The sequence below is a fragment of the Labeo rohita genome, chromosome 1, assembly GCF_022985175.1.
Source record: "Labeo rohita strain BAU-BD-2019 chromosome 1, IGBB_LRoh.1.0, whole genome shotgun sequence".
Taxonomy (NCBI): Eukaryota; Metazoa; Chordata; class Actinopteri; order Cypriniformes; family Cyprinidae; genus Labeo; species Labeo rohita.
Genome location: NC_066869.1, coordinates 18,925,222 through 18,949,771, shown reverse-complemented (window position 1 = coordinate 18,949,771; position 24,550 = coordinate 18,925,222). Strand labels below are relative to the sequence as shown.

General features: G+C 38.4%; 1 protein-coding gene across 2 annotated transcripts in view; it reads right to left on the bottom strand.

Annotated features, from left to right (window-relative positions):
* The window catches only part of neurl1aa (neuralized E3 ubiquitin protein ligase 1Aa), a 73,629-nt gene that overhangs the window by 3,968 nt on the left and 45,111 nt on the right, over positions 1-24,550 (bottom strand). For both annotated transcript variants that reach the window (XM_051109996.1, XM_051110005.1), the window contains exons 3-5: positions 24,076-24,397; positions 5,969-6,664; positions 1,558-1,707 (exon numbers count right to left, since the gene is read on the bottom strand). In XM_051109996.1, coding sequence (XP_050965953.1) covers positions 1,558-1,707; positions 5,969-6,664; positions 24,076-24,397 — 1,168 coding nt within the window. The remainder of the gene's footprint in view (positions 1-1,557; positions 1,708-5,968; positions 6,665-24,075; positions 24,398-24,550) is intronic.

The following is a 24,550-nucleotide window of genomic DNA, read 5'->3' as shown; positions in this document are numbered from 1 at the left end:
GCTTCAAAGGGCTCTAAATGATCCCAGTTGAGAAAAAAGGGTCTTATCTAGTGAAACCGTCGGTTAATTTCTAAAAAAAAATTCTATTTATATACTTTTTAACCTCAAACTCTCATCTTGTCTAGCTCTGCGTGAACTCTGTGTTATTCCGGTTTATGACAGTTAGGGTAAGTTGAAAAACTCTCATCTCATTTTCTCCTCCAACTTCCTTGCACGTTCACTTTGTAAACACTGGGAACACTGGGGATGTAGGAAGATTTTGAAGTTGGAGGACAAAATAAGATGGGAGTTTTTCAACATACCCTAACTGTATTGACCTGGAATGCCCACAGACGAGCGGTTAAAAAGTATATAAATTGTCCATATTTTTAGAAAATAACCGATCGTTTAGCTAGATAAGACCCTTCTTCTTTGGCTGGGATTATTTAGAGCCCTTTGAAGCTGCATTTAAACTGCATTTTGGAAGTTCAAACTAGTTGGCACCATAGAAGTCCATTATAAGGAGAAAAATCCTGAAACGTTTGCCTCAAAAAACATACTTTCTTTATGACTGAAGAAGGAAAGACATGAACATCTTAGATGACAAGGTGGTGAGTAAATGATCTGTAAATTTCTGTTCTGGAAGTGAACTTTTCCTTTAATGTCAAATACTTAAATTTACCAAATTAATTAATTAATTATTTAATCAATATTGTAAAGATAGTCAATAACAATACAATGTTTAAAATTGTATCTTCATTATACATGTAAAAAACAGGAGCTCATAGAGCTGCAATAATTATGCAAAAATCATTATTAGATTGTAGATCATTGCTCTTTATTTTGTAATAATAATTATTAATATCCATATAGAAAACAGTATAAACATTTTTGTTTCGTTTTAGGCACATCAAATTCTGGCAAAAAGGTCTAGCACAAGTTATGCAAAAAATCCTGTTATAGACACTAAAGCTATGAATTGAATCTTTTATTTACCTCATATCTGCAGTGTTGTTTATGATTAATTTGCAAGTATGCACCTGCAACAACACCTCCGGCGTTTTAAGCACCTCGGATTGGCGTCTTTTCAGCCCTGACTAATCAAAGTGTCTCTGATTAGCCAATGCATTCTTAAGTTTAACAGAAACTGGTTATAAGGCTCAACTATGGCCAAAACAGCGCGAAAAAGCAATCTGATGCAGTGTGAGCAAATCTACAGTAAATGTAATTCCATAAATGGACACATTTTCACATTTCGTTTTAATCGTGACAGACATAATGCGTTGTTTAATTGTGCAGGGGCAATTTTTGCCCCATTTGTCTTGAATTTATGGGGCGTTTTTGTTTATTTTGGGGGCGTTTTTGTCCCCGCAACAGTGCCATAAAGTGATTTATATGAATTGTGCACTACAATCCCAGTCTTCTGAAAGCTTTGTGTCAGAAAAAGAGCAAAAAACAATGCAATTTCTTTCATAGAATCTTGACATTATCTTAATTTTATGCTCATAAATGCCAAATATTACTGGTGACAAAAAATGTTTTTTCAGGAAATCTTGAAGTATGCTTGAAAATACAGACCTTCAGTGGAGCTGCAGAAGGCAGCAGAACAGCCACGTTCGTTGAGACCGGGCTCTGGGCTTCCTCCGCACAGGCCTGAGGGCGAGAGGGGCGAGGCAGAGGGCGAGCCAGGGGTGGACGGGTCACGAGCATCACCCAAGAAAGTGGAGCCTGGAAATGCACATAGTATATATACAGGTGACATTTTTAATGTGATTCAGTTCCACTAATAATGGATTCTGTACACAAGAACAATTTATTTCATTTTTGTAAAATAGTCTTAAATAATGTAATTGGTTTACAGGGCCAAACTTTTGGCTATGATTGTGATGACACAAACATTCCAATGCAACCCTGTACCTTTAAACTCAACTTCTGAACTGCAGACCTATGCTTTCTGAATCTTTGATATTGTATAAAGCCAATCATATCATACATTTTTTTTTGTGTAATATATATTTTAAAATGACCACTCAAGGAGTTATAGCTTGTTATTGCGACTGTGTCACCTCTTCGTAGAAACACATAGTACATAATGTATAACTGCACAGGTGCTGCATTTGTGGATGTTATGGGGGTGTTTGTTTCACTAATCTCAGGACATTGTTCTGGCTGCAGGAGCTTAGGATGGAATCTGAATCTGACACCTTTAAAGACCATGTTGATCTGAGATTCGTTAACAGATCCGACGCTCAGACGACCAAATGGGATACCATCTTATTCAGCATTTTAACTGGCGCAACTCATCTATACAGCTTGAATAATATTAAACAGCAATTCTCTTACTGAGAGATCATCATTTGGAGCATATTGACTTGTTCACTGAACCACAAATAAATTCAGCCTATTTACTGATTGCTCATATAACAATCTGTAGTGGAAAATACCTATTCGGTTTTGTATTAAATAGTACTTTAATATTTTTTTTAAAATTTTTTTGATACAACGCATGATTAAATATGGTGTATATGTCCGATTATTGGAGGAGGGGTGGTGGTCTGTTCAAGTTCTAATAGAATTGTTAATGTAATCATTAGGGAAGTCATTAATTGGGATCTGAATCGGAACCGGACTCATTAATTTCCTTACAATTTCCATTCCTAATAAGGGCCACTGTAAGATTTCTGGGCCTTTTAATGTAGTCTGTAGAGCTGAGAATTAAATTGAACTGACCTCATTTCTAGTACACTGAATCTTCTGATATATGTGTGTGTATGAGAGGGAGAATTGGCTGAACTAAAACTAACCTGACCTAAAACTCATGAACACATGATCTTCTGAGGCTTGTCTGTATGTGTGTGTAGTGTGCATTTACTCTGCATGAGATCTGACACTATTAAACAGGAGTCAGTGGGATTCCCCAAGCTCTTGTTTTAGGCCCGTCAGCGGTTTGATTTATACAGTACATGTGTGTGTGTTCTTTGCTCACATGTTTGCATACAGTATGTTAGTCCGACAGCGTGATCCTTTATTAAGATGGAGACAGAGTGAGGGGTTATATATGGGGTGGAGTCCACTGAGCATGATCCTTTGTGAGTCTGACATGCCATTCCGCCTTCTTGTCATTCCACACATAGACATATCATAAATCCCCTTCTCTAGGCCTCACCAACTGGCCCTGGATCACAAGGGCCAGGCCTCTTCAAGAGCATCTCTACTAGATTAACGGGAACACAAGAACAGCTGAGTCTCTCTAACCTCCACCCGTACAAAAAAAACCTATTAGAGAAAGTCAGGCCTCTGTAAAGCCTTTCGTCATGCGTAAAATGAGCACTATGTGCCAACATGGCAGAAAGGCTTTTCTGTATTTTGAATACCAAAGGGGTACTGACTAAACCGGCTTGCATGGTATAAACAGTCACATCGTTCATATGTCAAATAATTCTGTTTAGGTGTGAGCTGCATGTATTCACATTAGGGGTCTCAAACTGAAATTACTAAGGGTTAGTGTACTGCTTTCAGTATAAAAGTGATATGGTAGAGAAAACTGAATAGTACTTACTGTACTATTACTGTACAGTGAACTGATATCAGAACAAGTAAATTTCATATGTACAGTATACACTATTTTTTTCTGTTTTTCTGTTGACAAGTGTGATTTTTCCTGTCTCTGTCTTTACGCCGATCATATATAGTCTCTGTCACTGTCACTGTTAAGCGCTTACTGACGTCATGGGGAAAAAACATGCATTAAGCGATCAGTTACTGTAGCTAGCAGACACAATAAACTGCGGGAATGGAAAGAGTCAAGAAGGAAGTGTTTGTATTGTGTCTATTATATGCATGTGTTTGTACATTTCATTTATTACCACTAGATTTAATTAAAGTGCTTGCAGGTCAGAAAAATCTCACCGCCAGTCACTGTATGCATACTAACATTCAATATTTGCATACCGAATTGCGATTTAGTTTTGTAACACTTGGTTTTCTGGTTCAGTCATTAAGCATGATTGTATAACATCTACTTAGAGATAAGTAATAATATATAAATTAATATTATTATATTTTGGTGCTGTGTAATGATTAATTGTGATTAATTGCATCCAAAATAAAAGCTTTTGTTTACATAATACATGGGTGTGTGCTGTGCATATTTAAATATATACATACATAATAAATATACAGTATACACACACATACATTATGTAAACAAAATTTTTATTTTGTAATCGTGATGAATCGTTGCACAGCACTACATACTTTTCATTTACCTAGAGCCAACGCCTAAAACCTAAGCTTACATAAAACTTAATTATTTTCCAGTCTTGCAAGCTCTGTTATTTCTTTTAGGTTTCCTCATTTTTCATGTCTTCATTGTATATTTCCTCTGCCGTTACTGTTGAACGAGCACAATGAGGCCACTTTCTAACAAGTAAATTGTTATTACAATGACGTTTTGAACCTTGAATCTTGAAAGAACAAAAACATTATGCTAAGAGGGGAAATAGGAATGAGAAATAGAGAGAAGAGATGTAAACGAGAGAAATGTTCTCAAATGAATGTTCTCAAATGAAGTGTGAATCGCCCACTCTCCTCTTCACTTTCTCATTTCCTTTCCTTCACCGCATGCTAATGAGATGGGGTGAGCACGTTGGTGGAGGGAGGGGAATGTGCTTCCAGCGACACAGGCATCTTGGAGAGTGCATCCAAAGCTAAGAGAGGTCAGAGCACTCCTACGCAAACTCCTGTAATACTTCCTGTTTTTCGCTGTATATTGTTTTGGTGTGTACTTTGTTTAGTTCTTTATTGAGAGCGTGTCAGTGCAGGTGTGTGGGTGAGAACTAGAGCACTGTCTGGTGTTCTGAAAGGTTACTGGTGTGTCTGTATTTTTGGTATCAACAAAATTCAAGTGATTAAAATCAGATGAACACAGTTTTTGAAGTGATTCTGTTGCAATCTGTAGCAACAGCAGTTTTGTAAAGTTCTTTACATACTTTGTATATTTAGAGGTTATTAGGGCCCAAGCATCAACGGTGTGAGGACTGTCTTGGAATTTCTTCGTTTCTTATTTTTCTTCTTCTTCTCCGAAAAGAATTGCATTTTTTGAGGGCCTAAATATGCTCCAAAACTCATGCAACTTTGCACACGCATTAGAAGTGCCAACAGTTTACATCCGACATGGGTTTTCAGAATGTCCAATCTGCCCTAAACTTTACAGGTTTCATAAGTTCTGGCCTCACTGCCGACAGCCTTGTGGGCATATTAAAATATACCATTAACATGCTAGACACATGCTAAACCATTCTAGTAATGCTTGCTAAGTATCATATGTTTGATAAAAGTTCTGGCCTGAACACATCTAAAGGCCAATATTCAGTTATAGTCATAAAACCACCTGCTGGTGTTATATTCCTCCTTTATTTACCCGGTTAAATGAATGTTGCCCATTGACACTGATGCGCCAATGGGGCAAGTATGCCGACATATAGTCGTCATAATGCATATTAGCGTCCCGAGTTCGAATCCCAACTCAAGGACCCTTCCCAATCCCTCACTTCGTTTCCTGTCTGCTCTACACTGTCTCGTCATTATAAAGGCAACAAACGCCAAAAATAGGCTACGTTTACACAAGTGAATTCTCGTTTCAAAATGCATAACTTTTGCTATGGTTTCGCCTGTTGTTTACACTACTCCAAAACAGAGGTATTTGAAAATGATGGGATGGCTGCCCAAATTCGCTCTGCGTATTCTTGATGCTCATGCTCAATGCCACCAATATGGCCGATTGATGACGCATGCAAACTACTAAAGGTAGTTTTGTAGTTTTCTAGTTTGGTACCCTGTTTTGGTCTTCATGACAGCATTCACATTATGAATTTTTAATGTGAACTGTTCCAACTTTGAACTAAACTGCCAGTGTGAAAGCACACTAAGTTTGGTTTTATAAAGTCCTAGACAATTTAATGTACAACTATAGATTTGGCTTACTTACCTAGAATCCTCAGCTGCGTGACAGCACCATGCAGTCCAAAGAACATCCAGAGTGGTCGTGAGTTGTCCACACACACCTGCATCCCCACGTTGTTCCCATTATGACTCAGAATGACTTCCCCTTCCTGTGTGACCAGGAAACCCAGGATATCGCCACTCTGCAAAGCAGTAGGCACCCTGCACACCGCCCAGAATTCCTTGCGGTCTACCAGCGCTTCAGGATTGTAAGGGAGGTCGCTAGGGCGAAGCACTGCTGGGTCACATGATGTCACACCATATGAGAGAGACCCAGATCGAGCAGGGCTGGACTTGATGACTTTGATGAAGATGGTTTCGCCAATTCGCAGCGGGCGATCTGTGAAGACCAGCGTGCGTTCTTCACGATTGTGTTCGGATCGGGCCACAGTCTGTTCGTTAAGGGTTTTGATGTGGGCACCTCGGAGTTGGTGGAAACGTAGGTCACATTCCAAAGTGTGAGGAAGCAGCGATGACTGCTGGGAGTTCATGGAATTTTGAGGAATGGGACATGCGACCGGTGCGGGAGGCAGTCGAAGCCTGGCATCATCTTGTTGCAGGTTAAGATCGCAAAGACTGACGGACAGACGGGAGGTGTCTGCTTCACGTCGTAAAGAGGTGGATCCACGCACTGTGGTGAAGGATCGTGGGCGGAGAAGGTCTGGAGGGACGACTTCACTGTCTGTGGAACAGAGGTGGGATACAAAGTTAGCTAACAGTTGTCAGATTATTTGTATTATACAGTATGGTTTTATTCAATGGTTGGTCCTAGATGATCAACAACTATTGGGCAGTTAATAACCCTACAGCAAAGTTTTCATCCACTTTCCTGCAGAGTTTTGCTCCAATCTGATCAATCTGATCAAACTTACTTACCTTTGACTATCTTGTGATCATGAAGACATTGATTAGCTTGTTCAGGTCCGTTTGATTAGGGTTGGAGCTAAACTCTTGAAGTAAAGTGGACCTCAAGGGCCAGAGTTGAGAACCTCTGCCCTACAGATTTCAGTGTTGATCACTAATTATGTCCTAGATAATCGACAGCTATTGGGCAGTTAATAATCCTACAGCAGGGTTTCCAACTCTGGACCTCAAGGTCCACCTTCCTGCAGAGTTTAGCTCCAACCCTGATCAAACTTACTTCCATGACTTTCTAGTGAACCTCAAGACATTAATTAGCTGGTTCAGGTGCGTTTGATTAGGGTTGGAGCTAAACTCTTGCAGGAAAGTGGACCTCAAGGGCCAAAGTTGAGAACCTCTGCCCTACAGATCCCACTGTCTTTCACTAATTATGTCCTAGATCAGGGGTGGGGAACCTTGATCCTGGAGGGCCAGTGTCCCTGCAGAGTTTAGCTCCAACCCTGAAAAAAAAAAAAAAAACAACTTCCATCCTGAAAACCCTAATTAGCTTGTTAAGGTGTGTTTGATTAGGGTTGGAGCTAAACTCTGCAGGGACATCGGCCTCCAAGGATCAACGTTCCCCACCTCTGTCCTAGATAATCGACAGCTATTGGACAGTTAATAACCCTACAGCAGGGTTTTCAACTCTGGACTTCAAGGTCCACTTTCCTGCAGAGTTTAGCTCCAACCCTGATCAAACTTACTTGTATGACTTCCTAGTGAACCTCAAGACATTGATTAGCTTGTTCAGGTGTGTTTGATTAGGGTTGGAGCTAAACTCTTGCAGAAAAGTGAACCTCGAGGGCCAGAGTTGAGAACCTCTGCACTACAGATTTCACTGTCTATCACTAATTATGTCCTAGATAATCGACAGCTATTGGGCAGTTAATAACCTACAGCAGGGTTTTCAACTCTGGACCTCAAGGTCTACTTTCATGCAGAGTTTAGCTCCAACCCTGATCAAACTGACCTGTGACTTTCTGGTGATTCTGAAGACATTGATTAGCTTGTTCAGGTGCATTTGATCAGGGTTGGAGCTAAACTTTTGCAGGAAAGTAGACCTTGAAGGCCAGAGTCGAGAACCTCTGCCTAATGGATTTCACTATCACTAATTATGCCATAATGGAAACAAAAAGAAAGTTTGCTGAAGCCTCCTAGTGGGCCCTGGCTCAACTGATCCATAGGGTTTTCAGGCATTTGTCAACTGGTCAGCCTGGGAGACCAGGTAAACATCAGCTTGACCACATTAGAGCATAGGATACAAGTCTTTTTGACAACTACCAAAACTACACATGCAACAGAGGCTATTAATTCAACAAACTTAAAAAACTAATTAAAAAAATCTAACTTGGGTCCTAGTTACTGTTCACATCTCTGGATCAAAGTGAGTTCAAGACACTTCAACGCATTACTGTATTACATAACAGCTAAAGTTGTTTCCAAAATGGCTGCCAAGGAGTGTCTCTTTACATTCTTTACCATTTATACCATTTACTCATTGGCTGTCAGGAATAGAACCTTATAGTAATGTAATAGTAGGCTAGCATAGTACTATAAGCACAACATACCCACCGCTCCACGCCCGTATGCCAAAAATAGTGCGAAATATGAATGAAATGCTACGCTAGCAAAGTGTTTTGCGTACGCCGAATTTAATTCCCCACTCCTAGTAGCCTAAAATAGCGTATTACAGTAGTTTAGAGGAAGGCTAGCTTAGTTTATCATAGCTCAGCACTCAAACAAGCTGAAGACTGTCGTTCCTCCTTTTGTAACTGATAGCCCCACTGGAGTGTGCCCTGTATTTAGACCTCATCTGTGCATTCGAAGACAGTCAGACCCCAGACAAAAATATTAGTACTAAAAGTGGCCTGCCGGTGCTAATTAGCTTGTTAAAATTAGGTGTACCTCCTAAGAGCCTCACCGTTGATATTTTTTTAAGAGGGAGAACATTATTTAACCTACTCAGTAAAATGGATTTTGTGTATGTGTAGCGTATACATATCATCAGATTTTTTTTTTTTTTTTTTTATTTCTCCCCTCTTTTATTATTAAAGAGCACCTTGCTTTTTTAAAATGATTTTAGTGATAACTTCACATATTTACGACCCCCTAGAGGATAAGAGGTTTGGAGAATTAAATATTTTGAAATGTCATTCTACCTTCTTCAATAATCGTTTACAAAGTTTATTGTGAACAAATGACTCTGTAAGGTGCTTTGCATTTGCATCCTCACAGCAGTGTTGGTTTAAAAGAGATGGTTATACAGAAAAGGAAATGACTTGAAGATAAAAATGAAGGTGGGGGTCAAGAAGTGTGATAGATGGAGATAAAAGGAAAGTAAGAGGCTATACCTCCAGAGGGCCTCTCTTTCTCTTCCTGTGTCTGTCTCTATATATCGACAATGACCCGCAGAGACTGTTGATTAGCTCTCGTCTCAGATAAACCCTCTTTGACCCATTGCAGTATGTGTGAGTGGCTCAGCAAACAACTGCGAAAGAAAAAAAAACGCAGTACTCCAACCCTTTATGTTTAGATCTATAAGGACGTAACTCATTCCCATCAGGATGAATGACGCAAGATGGTTTGTTTAGAGATTAATCCTTAACATACTGGGCTAACAAGTCAGCAATAGAATTGTTTCATAATAATATGCTAGGCTACTGTGCAAACAGAATGAAGCAATATCTGTGACACAACCGTTTTTCTTTCTATCTTTCATAAGAGTCAACAGTAAGAGTCAACAAAGGGTTAGAATTAGGATTACACTTGTCACTAAAACATTGAAATGCTTGCATAATACAGATAGGATAAGTAAATAAAAAAAAGGTTAAGTGAAATACGTTATAATGGACAACAATAGTCTGGACATGGGTGCAGGCTGAGTACAGCTGTTAAATAACTGCTAAAACTTTCCTAACCCTATTTGTGTGAGGTCTTGATCAAGTTTGAGCTTGAATGCAGCGATGGATACTCCATTGGTAGATCTCCATTTCCTGCTACTTATGTTCACAGTGTCTTATTTGGATACATACGGTTAAAGTCAAAAGTTTACATACTGTACACCTTGCAGAATCTGCAAAATGTTAATTATTTTACCAAAATAAGAGGGATCATACAAAATGCATGTTATTATTTATTTAGTACTGACCTGAATAAGATATTTCACATAAAAGTTGTTTACATATAGTCCACGAGAGAAAGTAACACTTGAATTTATAAAAATGACCCCGTTCAAAAGTTTACATACACTTGATTCTTAATACGGTGTTGTTGCCTGAATGATCCACAGCTGTGTGTTTTTGTTAAATGATAGTTGTTCATGAGTCCCTTTTTTTGTCCTGAACAGTTAAACTGCCTGCTGATCTTCAGAAAAATCCTTCAGGTCCCACAAATTCTTTGGTTTTACAGCATTTTTGTGTATTTAACCCTTTCCAACAATGATTGTATGATTTTGAGATCCATGTTTTTTACACTGAGGATGACTTGAGGCACTCATATGCAGTTATTACAGAAGGTTCAAATGCTTACTGATGCTTCATATTTATTTTGCCTAAATATCATGTTTTTTTCATTTAGTACTGCCCCTCAGAAGCTACAGACAACACTTACATGTTCCCCAGAAGACAAAATAAGTCAAATTTACCCTGATCTTCAAATTCAAAAGGTTTTCACCCCCTGGCTCTTAATGCATCATTTTTCCTTGAGCATCAGTGAGTGTTTGAACCTTCTGTAATAGTTGCATATGAGTCCTTCAGCTGTCCTCAGTGTGAAAAGATGGATCTCAAAATCATACAGTCATTTTTGGAAAGGGCTGAAATACACAAAAATGCTGAAAAAACAAAGAATCTGTGGAAACTGAAGAACTTTTCAGAAGAACAGCGGACAGTTTAACTATTATTTTCTCTTGTGAACTATATGTAAACGTCTTTTATATGAAATATCTTTTTCAGGTCAGTACTAAATAAAAAATAGCATGCATTTTGTATGATCCCTCTTATTTTGGTAAATAATTAACATTTTAGAGATTCTGCAAGGTGTATGTAAACATCATCGGCTTTCATGACTTTTAGATCTAGCTTTGATAAATGAATCTAAGTACAAAGTCTTTGATTTGCAGACAAAAGATCTGCCTGCTGCATGAGGTGCTCTGAACTGCAAATCAGTGTCTCAACATAAGGACTTAATTTTCCTTATTGATCCTTAAAAAACATTTTCTAAAAGCTTCAAAGTGTCTTGTGTGGTAGTCTGTGCTAATTAGCGAAATATTAAACACTCCTAAGGAGAGCGTGGGGACGGCCCAGGGGCACTAACTGTAACACAACTACAAAATTATTAAAGGCAAGATGGAGATAAATTTAAACTTGTTAGAGTCTTTTATGGGCAAGAAGAAAAAAAACAATAAAGTCACAAGAGATAATGAAGACATCATTTAAAATATGAGCAGTATCATATTGCACACAAAAAGTCTAGTTGCAAATTTCAAAACAAATGTTTTAATATCTTTCTGTCACACTTGGAGTATCTTAAAAGAACACCTAATAACTAAAATGAAATGATTTACTTTTCTTTATGTCGATCCAAACCGACCTTCTTTATTCCAAAGATATTCCGTTTTGAAGAATGATCACACTGCTTGTTCTCATTCAACAAATGTATATGATCAGGTGCTGTCAAGTTCCTTGCCCTCGGCCATAGCTCTCAAATTTTATTGTTGTTCACACATATTCAGACTTGCCACAAAAAGGAATTGGTGTTAATGACTGATGAAACACTTTTAAGGTGTCTTTTATTCCAGCTTATCCTTTGTTAAAGGCGGGCATCGGATGCAAACTTTACTTTCACATGGTATTTGCATATAAATGTGTCTTAGTTGTAGACAGCACTCTAAAATGATAAAAATCCCTTCAATCCTTTTCCAAATGCAAAAATCAAACCTAAACAGTCTCAATTATCAAGCCATTTTGATTTTTTGAGCATTATGACATCATACTGCTCAAGGCCCGCCCACGACTGCTGACAGACTGTCTCGTATTAGCATATCTCTGCCCTCAGCCAGTTGTACACTGTCCGCCATTTTTTTCCTTGCTCGAGTTGTTGTAGCGACAACATTCCGTAAGCAATACAGGTGTTTTGTTCGTTGTAAAAGCGAACATAAGAGGCTTTATATTCTCTGAAGAGCCATTGAGGACGCAGTGGATTCGTTTTGTTTTTGATGATAATGTGCCACCGAATACACAAAAACAGAAGAGAGGGGTAGAGTGAGCAAAGCTCATCATCATTTAAAGAGACATGCACCGAAATGGGTCGCTGTGAACTGAGCTGTTTTGACAAGGTGAAAAGGGCGTTGTTTTATTCGAACATTGAGGAATTTTAACCAAAGTATGTTACAGACAGTTCATGAAAACCCTAATCATACCAACTCGTGGAAAATGGGCATCCAATGTCCCCTTTAATGGTCAGCTTCCAGGTGGTTCCCAATCCTGGTCCAAAACTCTGCACATTTTGTATGTTTCCTTAATAAAAGCCACCTGATTCAACTTCTCAGCTCATTAGTAATGACTTTAAAACTATTTTCAGGTTGTGTCAGATGAAAGAGACGTCCGAACTGTTGAAATACTCCAGGACCAGGTTTGGGAGCCACTGCATTATATTAAACAAACCAGCATGGACATTCATCAAAACATCTTTCATAGTGCCATAGGGTGTGGGATCAACATGAAGGTGAGTAAATGATGACAGAATTTTTACATTTTGGACAAATTGTTAAATGGACGCACAACTGGACGCACCCAGTTGGAGCGGGCAGAGAAGCGGGTAATGACATCACCACAGGAGGTCTGGCTGGAGTGTGTCTCTTAGATCAGGCTCATTAGAGTAAAGCCATGCTGTAAATAGGATTAATCCAGGCTTCAGTGTCCCACACTGCCCTAGACCTGGAGGCACTGACGCAAGCCCTAGAATCTAGTTTGAACACACGTAACGCTTCTCTCTGGATAAATCACATAACAGAATAAAAAGGGAAGTTGACAGGGAAACGAATGGCTGACAAGGGATGAGAAAGACAAAATGAGTTTCAGACCAGATACGCTTTTGTGAGCACAGAATACATGTATTTTTTTCATCTATGTTGTCCATCCCTGCCTCATCATGTTTTTATCTAAGCCATTTTCAATCTTAATGGGATTATACTATAGTGGGATCTATTCTCTGTCTGATGTGCAAAATATTGAATTGTTCCGCTCATACAGTAGCTTACAGTAGTGGTTTGAATACTGTGGATGAATGAACAAAGTCAAACAGGGTTTTATTGCGTTTTTAGTTTTATTTTCAATTTGTATGTAGATTTTGGCTATAAAATTGTTTTGGACTCATGAAATTGTGTTTTAGTTCAGATTATGGTTATTCGATTTGTTTTCATTTTTAGTTCAGTTAACAAAAATGTTTTCATCTAGTTTTTTGTGGACGGACAATTAGGATCAAATAACGGCAGCTTGTAGAAGCGCATAATAACACGCTCTATAGGATGCAGAGTTTTTCAGCCTAGTCGTCAATGCGGTTTTTATATAGCTGAGACACAAATTGTCTTTGTCAGTCATGACAGGAGGTCTGATAAAGCTGGCTTAAATCTGTCTGCTTTGACCATTCGTCAACAGACTCTTCAAAGACAGGCGTTAGAACGCCTGAAGGTTTGCTTACAGTTTCCATTTGATATTCTCCATTTTGGCGAAACAACTGAGTGCTAATTACTCAATGGACTCGCTGGGCCGCTCTGAGGGAGCACAGACATCAACTGCACGCTTGGAGTGGAAAGCTTAAAGCAAAGGAGATGGAAAAACTGAGGGAGGGGCAAAGACAAGAGAGCGTTCGTGCCAAGATGTCTGTGACCGGTGGCAGCTGCTGCCCCTCTAATTACCCTGCACCTGCTTAGCTGCCAATCCTCACATTTCCTTTGTCTCATTGGCAGCTTTCACACAAGCCCCGGCTATTCTGCAATATGACTGGCTGAGACCGGTTTGCAATCTCTTTGAAAATATAAATCTCTATAAAAGAGAAGACACCAGGCTTGCGCATTAATGCCTCACTTTAGTGATGGGACGCAGCTGCGCTGACCAAAAGCAAACACCCATTTTGATTGTCCGAGGTGCTTTTTTTTTAAATTTAGCACCAGGCTCCAGCACCTGTTGGGCTAAACACAAAAGGCAGTGGAAAATAAGCAGATGAGGTTTCTGATAAACAAAAGCCCCTCTTGGTTCAGTCAGAAAGGGCCTGGATGGGAATGAAATGACCTAAAATGGAAGTGCACGTTCTTTGCTTTCACTGTACTTTGAGGCACCGTGTAAGATTGTTTGTATCAGTTTTTCATTCTCTTTTTTTGCTGTTTCATCCACTACTATATAAGTAGCGATGTCTCTTTTTGTGTATATCATTTTCCCAGTTTAATGAAAGGAAAATTTTTTTTTTCCATTTCACAAAGCTCAAGGTTGTATCCCAGTTTGTTAGACATTCAGTGCAAACAAAAAACAGAGAAGGGAGAGAGGGGCCCGCAGGGCAGTGTGATGCTCATGCATATGGTACATGTAAGCGTGTATGTGTTTGGGGGAAACAGTAGGGGGAGACAGGAGAGGTTTCAGAATAGCCTGTTGGCCCTATGCCATGCTTGGCTGTTGGGTCTCTTTGTTTGGAATAATGGCCACACAGGCAACACGTGGACCCATTGACAAATGATCTCTGGGTCACAAACCTCCTTCCCTGAGGTCATTTCTCACTTTCTCTCTCTGAAACACACACGTACACAGCCAAGTGCGCTCAGAAAGCCACAAAAGACACTCCGTGTGGCTCATATCCAAATTTTAGTCAGGCCAGCCATGGTTTTCTTGCCTCACGTAACGGCTGAAATCAGCACGGAATCCAAATTGACCTATTTTACTTTTATAATACACGTTCTTGGTCGTGAATGACTCATTGGTGAAGCTTATTCTGAAGAAATCTGTCTTGATAATCTTTGATCTGTTTTTTGGATCTTGAAAATCACACTGGCTAGGCTGTGGATTGTAAGCCCATTATGTTATTATCCTCCATGTTGTTTCGTTCAGTTACTTGTTTTCCTTTTGACACTGACAATCCAAGGCTTTTTTTTTTAAATTTGTACCACCCATTTAATTTAAGCCAGCAGATTGGAGGCACACTGAAAATTTTGCACCAGAACTCCGACCCAGGAAACACGAGAAGGTCTGTGTAGTCCTAAATATGTGGATGTTTATCTAGCAGTCTATAAACTGATGTTTGCCCATAACTCCCTCAAAGAGGCCCTGAAGAGCTCAGCCTATATATAAGACAGCCACACCTTATCTCAGCAGCACTGTCCATGTTTGGATGTCCCGAGGCCTTGGCATGAGCAAAATAAAGGAAAAGGGGACTTCTAAGTTTGGAGAAGGGATACAAGGACACTTAACAGCAGGAAAAGGAAGGTGTTCTGTTTTGGGATGGGTCACGCTACACCTTCCCGCCACCTTGAGCACTCTTCCCAGAACTTCCTGTGTTGGTTCGAGCTCTTAAAAACAGAATCTGACCTTTTGATGAGCACTTCTTAACTATTTTTTTCCCTCCTTGTACTCAAAACATAAAATACTGTCAAATAGCCAAATGGTACAACATCTGTTGTTCTAATTTCTTTAATTTGTTCCACCCCAAAGCAGTTGGCCAGCCAAACAAATGCAATTACTACTGTTAATACCCATTATGTGAACTAGCACAGAAACAACCCATCAGTCTCACTAATTCACTCTTTCTGGCTGAATTGGTTAAATAGTCCATATTTAAGATATTAGTTTTTGGAGGATTATGCTTTCAGCAGGGGACTTTCAATTAGGGATATTAGCCTGGAATGGCCTACCGTAGCCAAGTCAAACTTGCATGTCAATCAAATAAATAATGAGAATCATTTGTTTTTTGATTTAAAGGGATTGTTTACCCAAAACTGAGAAGTCTGTGATTAATTACTCACCCTCATGTCATTCCAAACCTGTAAGAAATTTGTTCATCTTCAAACACAATTTAAGACATTTTTCATTAAATCCGAGGGCCTTCTGACCCTGCATAGACAGCAACACAATTGCCACGTTGAAGGCCCAGAAAGGTAGTAAGGACATCATTAAAATAGTCCATATGACATCAGTGGTTCATCCGTAATTTTATAAATACGAGAATAATTTTTGTGCCTAAAGAACAAAATAACGACTTTATTCTATATTTTTTTTCTCTTCCACGTTGAACCACTGGACTATTGCAACTCTTTCCTGGCCAAACACAGAACGTTCCAGGGTTCAGCGTTCTCACTGTTATAAGCTAGGGGGTTCTATTACGCATTTACTAAATGAGCCTAGAATGTGGCGATGAGGAGGACGCAGAAATGAGTGATGTAAGCATATGCATATGAAAATAATGCGATCATCAACAATAAACAGCATATAAATGAAAACTACCTAATGTTACTGGGTGAAATGTCCACTCAGGAAGTGGTAAAGGCCTGTGCAAGCTTTAGGGATGCTGATGGAAGTGATCAACTGCATCTTTGCTTTGATGATCCAGATGTAGAATTTGATAAAAATGCGATTTTCTTAGCTTTTTGCTCAAAATGTTGTTTTTATATAAAACCTACCTACATTCAAATTTTTCTAAAAAAAAAAGAATGCTTGAGGCTAGAATAAAACAGATTTTTTTGTTTAAAAGTAGAGGGTCTGGGTCTGTATTCACAAAACTTTTTATCTTGCCATTATGAGCTCTCCTAAATAGCAGCTAAGAGTTTTCTCTTAAAACCTATTCACAAAGCTGAAAAGAAAACCAAACTGGACGTAAGAACAAGGAAAGGAAAATCTGGATTTGGGATAACCTCCAAAACCAAAAAAAGATGCGTGGGAAACATATGTGTGTAAATAAATGCAGCGTGTTACTAAAATGTTTATGTTCCAAGGCCGATTGCTGGCAACAGCCATTTTAGCCCTGCTGAAAAAAAAACACATCACAGAATTTTTAATGGTTTTACTGGGAATTGTATTGGTTTTGATGGAAACTGTAATGGTGCCTGTTGATCTCAACTGGTAATTGGTCACCTTCTATTGTTGACTTGTTAAAACCACTAAATCTTAATGGAACATGTCCCAAAACATACAAAAAAAGGTTTTAATGGTTAATAGTTGATGGTTTGTAATGGTATTTGTAGAATTTCTGATTGTTTGTTTTGGGTTTTTTTTCAGCAGGGAGTATAGTTTGTGATTTGGTCTTAGTGATTTGGGAGTCCTCTTCACTACTCCTAAGGTTTTACAGATTTGAAGCTGGTTTTAGCGCTAAATGCTTTGTAAAATGCTCTTATCAATAAAAAAAAAAAAAAAAAAAAAAAGAGTCAATTGACACGCCCATTATTTTTAAGATTTTCTCCTAAATCAGCAAGTTATGAGCTACTTTTAGCCTTAAGATGTTTTGTGAATACGGGCCCAGATCTTTATTTTGATGTATTGCATGTTCAGATATTCACACAACAAAATATTCATGAGCACAAAAGTTTAATTAAACTCCTCAAAACGCTTGGGGGGGGGGATGAGTGTTAATGATGTCCTTAAAACCTTTCTGGGCCTTGAACGTGGTAGTTGCATTGTTGTTTATGCATGGTCAGAAAGCTCCCGGATTTCATAAAAAATATCTTAATTTGTGTTTTCGAAGGCCCTAAGTCTTACAGTTTTGGAATGTCAAGAAATTAATGACAGAATTTTCATTTTTGTTTGAACTAACACTTTAAATCAAAACGTATGAACACAATGTACTGACATATTCGTAAACTTAAATCTTGCTTTTAATGTCCCAGAATCTTAGAGGAGTATGTTTTCTGATGAGGTAAAATGAGGAATTTTGGGTCTCGCAAGATTCACTGAATTTTAGGTTTTATGATTTAATAATATAGATACATTTCCTAGATTTGATTAAGACTGTAGTTAAGGCAAATTGCATTTAGCAACACAAGGGTCCAGTTTAGTCCTTGTGCTGCTAGAGAAACCAGACGCCATGCTCTTGCTACAAAGTCCAGATGTTTGACAAGCTATTTGAAATCCCATTAGGAGCTGCTCTGGCCGTGCATATAGAGAGTGTTTTCTTTTGGACACTAGAAACATAAAGCCTTTAAGTTAAACAATAGAAGCATGAAATTTACTATAACACCCCCCACGTGAGCCATTAAGTCTATCTGTTTGAGTCACGAGATAAACATGGCTGACATATGAACTGTGCAGTCTGTAAAATCTTCATTACGGTGGGCTCTTCTGACTTTAGTCTTGTTAGTCACGCCTATGTAATGTTCTGCTAAGCCAAACAATACTTTCTGCTAGCCCACCATCATCCATCAGGACTTCAAGTTCATGCAGTATAGTATAATAAATCCACATATTGTACATACTGAAAGTTATATACCACAATCAGTGGTGATCATCTTTCAAAATAAACACAGATGAGCCAAATGAATATAAGGAAACTGTGTCAGCAACTGTTGCCAGCTAAATCTCAAATTCATGAATTAAAAGGGTGCAAATTCTGGCTCACAAGAAGGGAAATTGGCACTACATGATATTTTTTTTGTAAATTAGCTCTTCCCAATAGGTTGGTCCACCAGCTTCTGCCGCATTTAGCCTGGTCGGTGTTTCAGAAGAGGGTAGCTGATGGCTGGGTTATTTATTAAACAACATTCCAGCCTCACTGCATTTCCAAATGCCTCTAGGGATGATTTAATTTCACCAATATATTCTAGAGCCCTGAAAACCACACCACACTTGCAAGGTTCAAGGTCCAGCCAGACTCTAATTGCATACTAGAAAGATGCCCACAGGACAATCGTGGTATCACCTCCTAGCTGCAGGGGCGATAAAGCGGAGCGGATATTACAGGAGAAAGGGACGTTCGACAGACAGGAGATCACAGCGTGTGAGTGGTTGCCTCTAAGGAAGGAATGAGTATTTACACGCAGGAGGCTGATTTACTGCTCATGGCTATATTTTTCCCTGTCAGAGTTTTATTAGTAGTGGAGAGAATTTTAACACCATTCAGAAGCAAGGAGACTGTATATCCGTGTCACTGCTTATTTTAAAATGACCGCAAAAGCTTTCTCTTAAAGGTTTCTGTGCAATACTAGTGTCAGAAAATGGAACTGACCACTTGCAAACAGCTTGACTGACAGGTGATCTGACCAATCATAATGCTGAATTTGCCATTCTGTTAGACAAACAAATCAGACAAGAGAGTTGATTAACTTCGGTGGACTTAAACCTGAAAAAGTGTGTGTATTAACATCTTTCCGCAGTTAAAATAAAATATGTTCTGATGTTCATTCATGTTTTTTTCGTGCTTTAAGTAAAGAAGAAAAGACAATTGGTTTATGTGTCAATCGATCTAATAAGGCAATACACTGATTTATCATGACACATCAAAGAGCCACAAAACGGCATTTAAAATTACAACATTTGAAAGCTGAGACCTTGTTTCATATGAGAAGTAACCTGCTCTGTCGGTGTGTTGTCAGTTTCCTCTTTGTTCCGCAATGTATTTTTCACTGCGTGTGAACATGATGTGTAGAATGAGAGCAGCATCGTTTGTCGGACATAGCAACAGTAATTAAGGAGGGCGGATTTTTGCGAAGGGTCAATTGCAAAAATAATGTTTTCAAACAGGTTTCCCTGAACACCCTGCCATTGGTGGGTTACACAAATAGCCACGCTCCCCAAATGAACACCATTGGTTGAGTTAAAAAAACTTTAACAACACTAAAAAAAAAAAAAGTGTAGAAACAATTTTATCTCAAAAATTGCTAAGAAAGTCTAAAACAATTACAGAGAAATGGCAAGTAACACTGAAGTAAATGTGAAATTTTAAATTCAGATTTCCTTGGACAAATGTACTCAAATAATCTGCTTTATTTACAACTTAATGTGTAAAATCATTTCAAAATCATTTTTACAGGCTGTGTGTGTTCTAATTGTATTTGAACTGTTTCTCAAGACTAAATCATAAATTAATCAAAGTGCTATCAATCACAACCTCTTGGTTGTTTATGAGTTATTGTGGATTAATTAAATGTCAAGTTGAAGACTATATTAAACTGCATGTCTGGCAAGCACAGCATCAAATTCAGGCCAGTATTTCTCAACAATGCACTCTCATACACGCCAGCATAATAGTCATGTTATGCAGGTACCTGAAATAATCTCAACCATTAGTGAAAACTGTGTCGTTTGTATGAGTGTGTGCGTTCATTATTGTGTACAGTGTAATCATCTGTACGTGTGTGTTTTGAACTCACAGGTGCATGAGAAAATTTCATCATGCATTTAAGCCTGAGGCACTCAAAACACCGTTTCACAAGATAAGAATGGCTGAAATTACATGGAAGAATTTATGGCATCTGTACAAATGGGCCATAGAGTGTTCAAATTCATCTTCAAACCTCATTCTGTAAATGGTTTACAAATGGTTCGACCAATTTAGACCAGTTTTTCCATCCCCAATCAAAGCTGTATTTATCTAGCATGTGAACTAAAAAAAGGAAAACGTTTCTTTAACATGTAACTGCATTCACAACCTGTTTTTTCTTCTCTAATTTATGAGTGAGAAATCATATTCAACAAGAAAAATGTAGGTCGGGACTTTTATCCATTGGGAGTTTTATCCATCGAGAAATTTGGGCGTTCTAGACCCGATTTCATGTTTGCATTTGATTGAAGACTACAACCTCTTGAAACACTGCTAGGAGCCACTTTTAAAGCTTTTTAACTGGGACATGAAGGCTGAAGGTCAAGTTCACCCTTGAGAGCATCACAATATACCCAATGGTAATGCTTTTTTTTTGCTATTTGATAACTTATTGTTGTTTGTTCATTTATTAAAGGGATAGTTTACCCAAAAATCACTCACCTCCATGTCGTTCCAAACCTGTAAGACCTTTGTTCATTTTCGGAACACAAATTAAGATGTTTTGGATGAAATTCGAGAGCTTTCTGACCCTGCATGGACAGCAATACAACTAACATGTTCAAGGGCCAGAAAGGCGGCCTTTGTTTTCTTTGCACACAAAAAGTATTTGTAGCTTTATAAAATTAAGGTTGAACAACTGATGTCACATGGACTATGTCTGTACTACCTTTCTGGCTCTTGAGGGTGTCAGTTTCATTGGAACTGCTCTCGGATTTCATCAAAAGTATCTTAATTTGTGTTCCGAAGATAAATGAAGGTCTTACGGGTTTGGAATGACATGGAGGTGAATAATTGATCACAGCATTTTTTTTGGGGGGTAAATTATCACTTTAATAAATTAAATAATAAATAGGGCATATTTTTGACTCCTCAGGCTTTGTGTACTGTCACTAACAAGTTCTTCTGTCCCGCATCCTGTAAATAAAGGCATTTCATGTCAGCCCACAGGAAACTGAGACTCAAATGTGATTGTTTCAGTTCTGGCATCAGCACTCAAGGAGCAACGTTTGATGGAAATACAGGAAGAGCTCTTTTGATCTTGCTCTGCCGGCTTTGCACATACTTACAAACCCTTCTGGGAAGACAAAAAGTGACGCAGTGCTTCAAATGACGGATGACTAGTTTGCTTTTTTATATTTGTTTATTGTTTATGTTGCGCTGATAAGTTTAAACTGCAGCAAAACTCACACCTAGTATCATACCGATTATAGAGACGGTTTGAATACAGCTACAATAGGCGGTGAAATAAACACATACTGCTTTTGCGTGCGGTGTGAAACAGGACTTGCACACACACACGATCTTTGGTTTCAGCATGGCAGTAGACCGTCGAAGAACATAGGTTCAGCAGTGCATGTCAACGCTGTCCTCCGTGAGGCAAAGGTACAGATAAAGTTACTCGCACACGTAACGAAACACATCCCACATAGTGGACAGATAGCAGACAGAGAGGCTGCCGTCAATTGCCACAGTGCTCAATTAGGATAAATGGAGCTATCTCTGGTGTATGTGACCTGGTTCTATAATTAACCCTGGGGGATGACAGCATTAAAGCCTGCTGCATGTATGCGTGTGAGATGTGAATGTCTCGCCTCTTACTGCCAAACCCCCCTTCCATGCACAAACACTCGTACACAGAGCGGTACATCAAAGCGTGGCGTATGGTATGTTCTGCTCATGACAATGTTGACTGTGATTATACACAGCAATACATCTAGACCGCTGCCTCCAAGTTTAAGCTCTCTGATTTACTGTGTGTTTAGCAAAAGGGCTATTCTTAATCATACACTTACATAAACAGTAAAAAATTATTTCTAACAAGTTTTCAAGACACCTTTAGAAGCATTAACACATTACGTAATTGGAGGAAATGCACTCTAGTTCAGATATGTAATTATGTTCACGAAACTTGTTTGAATGATGTGTTTAAAACTCACAAGACAGTTCTCTAGTTCTTTTTTCATGTTGGAGTTTAAGAGCAGCTACTTTACTGTCTCAAAATGTATATTTTGTGTTTAGCTGAATTGAAAAAGCTTTTAAATTTATAAAAATGTGATTTCTATCAAGAACTATGAGTTTACTCATGCAGGCACAATGTGTGGTTGCTCAACTATACAGGTGTTCAGAGACAAAAGAACCTTAAATGACAACGGTTTAGGAGGAAACATTTTGTTGATTTAAAGTCATGCAAAACATGTGCAAAATATTCATAAAGTATTTTCTTGCACCTAAAATAATGCACACTAAGTTCAATGTCTAATATTTACTATTCTTCCAAAAATCTGTATCACTTTTTTTTCCCTTTATATTATTCATTTATTATATTATACACTCTCTGACAGCAGGTGGCGCTTATGAAACAGAAGCCATACAGCGTTTCCTTGGTTTCTGCTGTAAACAAAGCAGCTGCTTTTAAAAACTTCATTAATATGCATTATATGGAGGTAAGATGAAAAGAAAATACCATCTTGGGGTTCTACAGTGCAACCATTTCAGTCACATTTGCGACTGACGATACTGATTTAATACAACAGATAATTTCTCTATTTCGTCATCAAAAACAGCGAGTCAATGAATCAATTACCCATTCATAAAGACTGAATGAATCAGCCGTTTGAACGAATCAATGAATGAATGATTCAGCAATAAATCAGTGACTTACCGCTACCTACTGGCAGATTTAGTTTCATTTTAAAGTATTTTTTCAGTTATTTAAATCATTTAATATTTCTATATTCAAAATTTTATATTTAAAACTTTAATCTCAACATGAATTTATGAATTTGATTGCACTGATGTCACCTCTGAGTGACATGAATGATATGAAAATACACCTCTAAGCCATTTTTGTGTTCTTCTGTGGCACCCCTGTAGTACAAATTCATTTTGTTAATACTGATTTAATTTGATTGGTAACTTATTCTAGTTGTTCTTATTCTGTTGTTTTAATTAGAAATTTTTAAAAAAGCTTATAAAATATAATTTTTTGAAAAAAATCGACATAAAAGATGACATACTTTTAATAAAGTTGCCAAAAATGCCATAACAAAGGTAAAAACAAAATTCCCCTGTAAATCACTTTAAGGAGTCAAATGTTACCTCGTAATGGGAAGGCTAATTTTTAATCAGATTTTTTAATTACTTGTAAGTGTAGAGCCCTGCAATCTAAACTTTTCCGAATTTGGTCAGTTCCCTCAGAGATACATTTATATAAACCCCTTACCCTCAGTTCAGTATTTATAATTTTTTTCCTACATTTCTCGCGTCGTGAACAGTGAGCTTGCTTTGCCCGCTACAGTATTTTCTCCTCTTTGCATCTATCTTCAGCGTCTCTGGCTTCTGTTAATGGCCGTTTATAGTTGGTTATTTGCCCAGTTAAAGAATTAGTTGTGCGTTATTAATAGTTCTAAAGGTTTTCCAACCATTAGTCAGAAGTGTATGCCATTAAAAGGCATATTGTCTCAGTTAACGACACTGTGTACGTTGCCTAGGCACTAAACGGTATGCCATTTTTTTTTAAAGAAAATCATACCGTTTGCGTAATTACATAATGTTTCTAATTTAAAAATTAAGCTTGTATTAAAAAACACTACCTTAGTATTTCATTTTACAGTCTGTTAGAGCAGAACATTTAGACCTGGTGTGAACTGGCTTAAGCTACTGTATGCAGACAGTTATTTTTCTCACCCAGCAGTTGCACTCCTCTGGTCAGACCGTAGACATCAATGAGGGCCCACAGTGGCTCTGTGGTCCGAACGCCGCTGAAGAACAGCATGGGGCTGGAATCATTGATGCGGTAAAATACTCTCCCCTTCTTATCCACCCAGAAGGAAATAAGGTTCCCTTCGTTTGCAAACTCTTCTGGCAGAGCCTTGGCCCAGAAGCCGCTCTGGGATACCAGGTCAGGGCAGGCGTATTTGGGCAGGCTGTCGGGATTGATTCGAGACGGGTCCTTAGAAGTAAAGCCCAGGCGGAGAGCGCCACTCCAGCAGCACTGCTTTTTAGTTATCTAAGGACAGAAAAAAAGGCATCTGTTATTATCTTTACAACATACAAAAGTGTTCATTATGAGAAATGTTTACTCTCAGAATCTTTGTACCTTATTTACCCCTAAAAGGCTTGAAGTAGTTCTGTTTGTAGCAGTGCTGAAGGCCAAATGGGG